We start from the raw sequence: 8,192 nt of genomic DNA, 5'->3' as shown, positions 1-8,192 counted from the left end.
CCTCCCAAGTGCTGGGATTAAAGGTATGCACTACCACTGCCTCCCCCCCCCCTTTTCTTTTTTAGGCTGGGTCTATGTATCCCAGGCTGGCCTAGAATGTACTATATAGACTAGGATGATATAGGCCTTGATGGAGGGATGATCTTCCTCCCTCCACCTCCTGAGTGCTGGAATTACAGGTATTTGCTACCACACCAGGTTAGATACAAGGCTGGGGACTAAACCTAGGCTTTGTGTATGTTAGGCAAGCACTCCACCAATGGAACTACATCCCCAAATATGGCCTGACTGGACCCATGGCCTCCCCATCAAGCCTACACTGAACACAACCCAAACCTAACCCCAATAGACTGTGCTTTTTCTGACCCTAGCCCCAGCTCTAATCCTTTCCCAGTCCAGTCCTGACTCACCTCATACCCATGGCTGACCCCAAACATGTTCTATTCTTCCTATTCCATCCTCAGAAAAATATCACACAACTCACTCCCTGCACTCAGGCATCTGACACAGAGTCCCCATGCAGTGTGTGGCAAGGATTAGAATTGACACTCTGAACCAAAAGGAAAGAGCTCTGAATGGGAAGACCCAATAGGAACAATTTTAGAGCAAAGCCACCGAGGATGGGAAAAGCTGCCTCTGGAGAAAGTGAGTTTCTCACCTCCAGGGGTATCCAACACATGGGTGATGGCAGGGATTGGGGAGACTGAGCAGCTGTGCTGCAGGTGGGCCTAGGAGACTGAGCAGCTGTGCTGCAGGTGGGATGAGGAGACTGAGCAGCTATGCTGCAGGTGGGCTGGGGAGGCGGAGCAGCTGTGCTGCAGGTGGGCTGGGGAGACTGAGCAGCTGTGCTGCAGGTGGGATGGGGCTGCTGAGCAGCTGTGCTACAGGTAGGGCGTGGGGAGCTGAGCAGCTGTGCTGCTGGTGGGCTGTGGGAGCTGAGCAGCTGTGCTGCCAGTGGGGTGGGCAGGGCCTCACCTGCCAGATATACAACAGGTAGTGTTCCTTCTCGCCTATGAGGTAGGTGTAGAGCAGCAGGTAGCAGTCGCCACCATAGAAATGGCCCAGCCACTTGGAATCCACAGGCACCAGCTCTAAGTTCTCGATGCGCCACACCTGGGAGCAGAATCAGACCTGTATGAGGTCCAGCCTGGGTTACCCCTTTCCCACCAGCCTGTCCTCCTTCCCTCACTCACCTGCACCTCCCCACTCCCGTCGTCCACCATCTTCTGCTGGGCAGCCACTTGAGGCTGTACATGCATGGACGTAGCATCAAACTTTACCTGTTCCACCTTGGCTGGAGAGATGAGGACACGAACTGTCACTAAGTGAGGTGCCCCACGCCTTCTCTACAGTCCTGAGTGCTGGGATTTGTAGACCAACACAATAGACGAAGAAACTAAAGCCAGACAGATTTAACTACCTATCCAAAGCCACACAGACACCTAAGTGACTGCTCCCTGCCCCTAAGGCACTGACCTAATCAGGGAAGCAGGATCAGGAATCAGGATCAAGACAGAGCTCTATTTGGTCTGACTCCCTGGAAGCATTCAGACTTCAAACACCACCTTACCCCCATCCCCCAGCTTGTCAGGGAAACCACAGTGATGGAGGCTACAAGCCGTCCTTTCCTTTGAATTCCTCCCCCAGTGTCTAAGCAAATACAGTCTGGTGAGAAGTGTTTGGTTCCCAGGGAGGCTCAACCCCGTCCCGTTCCACGGCAAGTTATGTTAGCTCCCTTTCTGGTGATAGCTCTTGAGCTTCTTTAGTCCCCTAGGCTCTCAGTACCACCCCCAGGGAGCTGAGGGGGCGTGGCTTCTCACCCACGGAGCCCACAGTGTATGTTTTGCCCAGGCCTGTGGTCTGATTGGGCACAGTCCACTTCTGGAAGAGCTGCTGGAAGATGGCTGACTCCGCCCCGTCGTTCTGCACCTCAACCTGTGTGCTCGGTGGGTACTGCTTGGCTTTGATGAAGTTCTGGGAAAATAAGGGGGCCGTTGGAGGCTAGCGCCTCCTGTCCGTAGTTGCCACACCCCAAGCAAGCCAAAGCCAGATCCACCTGGCCCCAACCCTGACTGTGCCCAGCCCGGACCCCAATGCTGACCCCAAACGTAACCCTACTAACCTACTCCAATCAAGGCTATACCTGATAGTGTCTCAAATGAGCACTCTAACCTCAGCCCTGAATCTAATATTGACCCTACACCTAACTCTGATCCCAACAGATCTGACCCTTAGCTTAACTATACCTCCTCAATTCTAATTCAAGCGCCCTAGCCCCATGCCCACTCAACCCTTTTTGGAGGAAGACTAGCCATTCCCTTCTCTAAGCCAAGCTCTTGCATGGGGTGTATCACCCAACACCCTAGGGAGGCCCAGGATTGGCTGGTAGTTGGCTCGCTCATATGCTGAGGACCAGGATGCTGGTGACCTCAACAACTGGATCCATCCGTCCCCACCCCCAGCCCTGCCCTCCCCGAATCTTCCTTGGACTCTGCCTGGTGTTATGGCCTGTCTGAGTCCTTCTCTTCTTCCTCTGCTGCTGCTAGACCAGGAATTCTCAACCTGTGAATTACAACCCCTTTGGGGTTGCGGAGCAGATATCCTACATATCAAATATTTATATTCTGATTCATAACAGTAGCAAAACTACAGTTACGATGTGGCGATGGAATAAATTTTATGCTCGGGGGTGAGCACAACATGAGGACCTGTACTAAAGAGTCACAGTATTAGGAAATTGAGAACCACTGGGCCAGACCCTTTCCTTACCAGGGCCTGGTTCATGGCCCCACTCCTCTCCTGCTCATTGGCTTTTTTCCCCTTCCACACAAAGATCTTCAGACCTCCCTGGTCCAGGATATAACAATCCTAGAGTCAGCAGAGAAAAAACTAAATGAGCCTGTGGTGTTGGGGAAGGAACGGGGGCTAGGTATCCCTAGATGTTAGCACTTGGGGGGTGTCCCTTGCTTGGGGTCCTCCAGCCCCTTCTCACCTCATGGCTGAGCAGGTCCTGTGTGAGTGGCCGAGTAGCAACTTCCCTAACCACCAGTTTTCCTTCCGAGTCAGACACACTGCAGGACAAAGCAAGGCATGGATAGGAGGTGCCACAGCCAGGACACCCTACCCCAGGAAGGCCCCGTACCCAGGAAGGCCCCGCACTCAGGAAGACCCCGCACCCAGGAAGGCCCCGCACTCAGGAAGACCCCACACTCAGGAAGGCCCCGCACTCAGGAAAACCCCACACTCAGGAAGACCCCCGGCACCCAGGAAGGCCCCGCACTCAGGAAGACCCCGCACCCAGGAAGGCCCCGCACCTGGGAAGCCCCGCACCCAGGAAGGCCCCGGCACCCAGGAAGGCTCCGCACCCAGGAAGGCCTCGCACTCAGGAAGGCCTGGCCCAGAACTCACTGGTACAGCTTGAGTGCGGCCTTAGCCGCCGACTCCACCACTGTGTCAGGAATTGCTGCCTTCAGTTCCTTGCGCTGGCCCAGCACGTGGTTCATAATTGCCATCAGCTCCGGGGAGTCCCCTTCCTTCTCCCCTTCCACCACACCCACGTAGGTGCGTCCACCCCGTTCCTGGTCTCGGATCTCTTTGGCCAAGGTCATGCCCTGCAGGAAGGTCACAGATGATCTTTGAAGGTCAGCAGCAGCAGACAGGGCAGTACTGTTCACCACCCTGGACTTTGCAGGGCAAACCTCACCCCACCTTGCAGATTTACAAGGGGTGGAGACAAGGCTTGTCAGGTGTGTGAGAAACAGTAGGAAGCCCTGGGAAAGTAGATTTCCTCATAGAAATGGACAAGGCGTCTGGGGGAGCGGGATAGGGAATCTAGACCTTTAGTTTTGACATTGTTGGGAATCTGTGGTTTCCTTTCATGGTTTTGTACAAAAGCTGACCCTCAAAGATGTTAGTACTATATTCAGTCTACCCAAAGCACCCACGCTCACAGTACACATGCAAATTCACATGTACATACCTATATAACACATTCATACACACACAGCTCAGTCCATGAACGCTCACACAAGCACGTATATACACACATAAGCCCCTGGGTGCCTGCACACTGTAGTGTGCTCTTCTTTAGCCCAGAGCCCCTCCTTTCATGGGCTCTCTAGAGTTCCTTGGCCCTCGGGGATAGTCATTCTCTTGCTTCTGTCTCTGGCCTAGCTCTCGGGCTCTCCTCCTAGGACAACCCCTCTTCAGATAGCCAAAAGGGCCTCTGTGTCTCCCTGAGATCATTCCCATCTCAGGACTTGGCCTGCTACTGTTCCTACTGTCTCAAGCACAAGGCTTTGGGGTCCTCATCCTGTACAAAGTGAAGCCCAGATTCCAGCTGCTCCTCTCCCCAGCCCATTTCTACTCAGAAATCAGATAAGCTCTATTAACTGGGTATCCCAACCAAAAGACCTAACACTTTTTCCCAGCCTGCTGGCCACACATCCTGTCTGTGAGACCTGCTGGCCGCTCATCATATTCCCACTGGCCTGAAGGGATCCCTACTGACCCAGGGCCTTTGCCGTAGCTCCATCTGGTCCCCAAAGCTTCCCTAGTACCACTCCTGCAGCAATCATTCCTCTCATTCTCCCTTTTCTTTCTGGCTTCTTGACAGGATGGCCAGTTTCCAGGCAGAGCAAGGCCACTTCATCCATCCCTGAATACCCAAGGCTGAACATGGGGTCTGCCACACTCCAGGGACCTATTCCACCTTAAGGGCTAGTATTATAATTATAGTTATGCTGGCCTGCCCATTCACCTGGGTGCCCTGTCCCTTTAAGAGACGCACTCTGCCCGCTCCCAATCTCCCCCTTCCTTCTGAAGCAAGGTGATCTTGCCTCTCTTCCTTTCTCTCTCTCTCTCTGTCCTTCTGAAGAGGCATCAGCTCCCTCCCTCTCTCCTTCCCCTTTCTCTCTCTCTCTCTCTCTCTCTCTCTCTCTCTCTCTCTCAATTTCTCTCTCCCCTCCATACCCCCTGCCTTCCCATATCCTCCCAATACCCACTAAATAAACTCTCCATACCCAAGCTCTCTCAGCATGGCGTATCTGTCTGTTTCTCGCCTGCTGTGGGACCTGATGGGGTCACCCGTGCCGTAAATCTTAAGTTAGTCATTAGCCTAACACAGTCACACAGCAGCATTGCCTCTCTGTCTACTTTCATAGGGTGGGGGGGGGGGGGGGGGGGGGCGTGCTGCCGAGGCTGCTAAAGCAGGTGAGGCCTGCTGCATTACAGAGATGAGGTGTCTGTCAGGGTTACCCGAAGTCTCTCCATGCGGTTGCTGTCTGGTCCATTCCACTGGATGATGAGTTTCCCGAGGTCCAGCAGGAAGACATCCCCTCTGTTGAAGCTCTTCCAGGACATCTCCACCTAGAGGGCACAGGAAGGTCCAGCGCCCACTGCGAGCCTTTTACCTCTGGCCACCCTCACTTCACTCAGCCCTGCTCAGTTGCCAGCCAGTGTCCTGGCTGGGTCTGCCCACCTCTCCAGCCAGCACATTCCTCTTGCCCTTGACGTGCAACAGCCGCCGGACATCGCTGGAATTCGTTTCCACGTGCTTCATGCCAGAAGCCACTCCCCCTTTCTGGATCCTGAGAGAGAAAGGAAAGAAAGGGTATTGAGTCAGGAGGTATGCCAAGGTCCTTGAGCTGCCTGCACTCCTCTGAGGCCCCAACTGGGACAGGCTGAGGCAAAGGAAATACTTAAGGTTCAAACATCAAAGTTACACTCCTCATCAGTGTCCTGCAAATGTTTTGTTAGCTTGGAGCAAGCACCTGACCCCACCCCCCTCCCCTGCAATGTAGGTCTTCCTGCCCCTCGCCTTAGCTCCCCGCCCTGCAGAAGGGTCTGCAATGGTAATCAGTCGTGGTGAGGTCTGGAGAGAAGAAAACTGGAATAAGGCCAGGGCCCCAGACACAGGGCACTGAGGAGGAAGAAAGGAGAGTGGCCACTTGAATGCCCAGAGGCTATTGAGCTTTGGCCTCCTACAAGGAAAAGACAACTCAGCTCTAGAGAAGCAGGTGTTTCCATGAGGAAAGGCAGCCAGACAGAGCTTCAGACTTTTCTAGAGTTGTTAGTGAAAGGCCTGGTTAGAGAAGAGGAAGCAGCCACCTGCGAGTTGGCCTGAGGGGCGGGGTTTGGTGTGATAGCCTGAGGGGCGGGGTTTGGTGTGATAGCCTGAGGGGCGGGGTTTGGGGTGCTCAGGCAACGAGCAGTCCACCACACCTAGACAGGAACGAAGACAGAATTCATCGGCCATAGTCATGGGATCTTAGAAGAGCCCAAGGGATAAATCAAGTGAAAGCAGACTCAGAGGGACAGGGCCCGGGTGAGGGCAACAGCAGAAATAAAGGTGAGGAGTGGAAAGGTGGAGAAAAATCAGCAAAGGCCGCAGGAGCTTCCCACAACCTCCAGAGCTTCATCCAGGCTTGCTTCCTAGCCTGGGGCACCTCCCACTGCCCAGAGTCTCAGTGTCCCCTTCTCTCCAGCCCAGCCCCTATGTCCTAATCCCCACCTCGGTGACCAATCTTGGGAGCCTCCCCAGCCCCACCGCACCCCTCCCTACACAAGGCCTTGCTTGAAGTAGCTGCGGAAAGTCTCGCTCTCGTTGCCTTGGACCTCGCGGTGCTGGACAGCCCGGCCCTTGAGGTAGTCATCCATCTGTGTCGTGTAGATGGCAGCTGCCCCCTGCTCATCCTGGGATGAGTTCTGGCCGATCCAGTAGTGGATGTCGTAGGTCAGGGTGCTGCTGGTCTTGTGGATCTGGGGAGGGGGCATCTGTGTGGTGAGACCTGGGGTCCCACAGCTCCCTGTCCCATTCTGCATGGCCTCCCACTTACTTGGACCACAAGTGCTTGGGCAAACAAATGTATTGTCCCTCATGGTCTGTGAGGGACAGGATCCCATGGGAGCTCTATCCATGCTCGAGTCCCTTCTGTAAAATGGTATGTGATGTTTGCATGGAATATGCAAAATCCTCTTATGCTTAAAAAATTATGTGTATGTGTGTGTGTGCGTGCATATTCACATAGGTGTGTTTAAGCACAGTTATAGGCATGCTTGGAGTGGGGGTGGAGGTCAGAGGACAACCTTTGGGAGTTGCTTCTCTCCTACTGCACTGTGAGGTTTTGAACTCCTTGCTGAACCATCTCCCTGGCTCGAGAATCAGTTTTGTGGCTATTGTTTTGTTGTTGTTGTTTTTGATACAGGGTTTCATATGGCCCACACTGGGCAGGAATATTCTGGGCTGAAGGATGTCCTCCCAATGATTTCTCTTTCTACCTCAGGGGTGCTGGGATTACTACAATGCCAAGGCACCTATCGTGCAGGGGTTGGGGTCAAACTCAGGTCCTCCTGGATGACAGGTCGGTACTCCACCATTGAGCTACACCCCAGGCGTCTCTTAGACCTTACATCATCTCTAGACAAGTCCTAATTCCTGAACCCAGGCAGGTGGCGGTCAGAACGGTTGCCACACTGTACTGTGTGTGAAATAGTGGCTAGAAAACATCTATATAATCATTCACTACACTTTTCATTGGATTTTGATGTGTATATGGATTTGTGCACATCAGACCCACTGGAGGTAGAGTTAGAAGCAATTGTAGCCAACTTACATAGCTGCTGTGCAGGGAACCAAGCTCAGCTCCTCTGCAAGAGCAGCATCCACTCTTAACTGAGCTGCTATCTCACCAGGCCCTCTCATGTAACTTTTTTTCTAAATATTTTTGATCCATAGTTAGGTGGACACAAATACCTGCTGTACACGTAATGACTGTGTAAATACACCACAGCCGTTTTCAGTCTGTGACACGTGGCTCAGCTTTTCACCTACAGTAAGAATGTGGTGAATTGGGCTGGAGAGATGGCTCAGAGGTTGAGAGCACTGACTGCTCTACCAGAGGTCCTGAGTTCAATTCCCAGCAACCACATGGTGGCTCACACCAGCTGTAATGAGGTCTGATGCCCTCTACTGGCCTATAGGATATATGTAGGCAGAATACTGTATACATAATAGATAAATAAATCTTTTTTTTTAAAAAAAAAGAATGCAACGTCTGTGAGCTGTAAAAGGAGCTGAGCATGTTGCACCATGGAGGACTGCGCAGCAATAAGGACTGAGGAAGGCCTCTGCCCTGTTCTCTAGAAGGAATTCTGCAGGATATTAACCTTTTTTTTTTTTTTTTTTTTTTTTT

General features: G+C 53.0%; 1 protein-coding gene across 1 annotated transcript in view; it reads right to left on the bottom strand.

Moving 5' to 3' along the window:
- Vil1 (villin 1) overlaps positions 1–8,192 on the bottom strand; it is a 40,721-nt gene that overhangs the window by 12,902 nt on the left and 19,627 nt on the right. The window contains exons 5-13 of the mRNA XM_050129599.1: positions 6,563–6,759; positions 5,480–5,588; positions 5,257–5,367; positions 3,409–3,611; positions 2,993–3,071; positions 2,770–2,868; positions 1,821–1,974; positions 1,194–1,294; positions 976–1,113 (exon numbers count right to left, since the gene is read on the bottom strand). Coding sequence (XP_049985556.1) covers positions 976–1,113; positions 1,194–1,294; positions 1,821–1,974; positions 2,770–2,868; positions 2,993–3,071; positions 3,409–3,611; positions 5,257–5,367; positions 5,480–5,588; positions 6,563–6,759 — 1,191 coding nt within the window. The remainder of the gene's footprint in view (positions 1–975; positions 1,114–1,193; positions 1,295–1,820; positions 1,975–2,769; positions 2,869–2,992; positions 3,072–3,408; positions 3,612–5,256; positions 5,368–5,479; positions 5,589–6,562; positions 6,760–8,192) is intronic.

The sequence above is a fragment of the Alexandromys fortis genome, unplaced genomic scaffold (genome assembly GCF_014885135.2).
Source record: "Alexandromys fortis isolate MF-2015 unplaced genomic scaffold, M_Fortis_MF-2015_v1.1 scaffold_319, whole genome shotgun sequence".
Classification (NCBI taxonomy): domain Eukaryota; kingdom Metazoa; phylum Chordata; class Mammalia; order Rodentia; family Cricetidae; genus Alexandromys; species Alexandromys fortis.
Note: the sequence above shows the minus strand (reverse complement) of the source record. Positions and strands in the feature narration are given on the sequence as shown.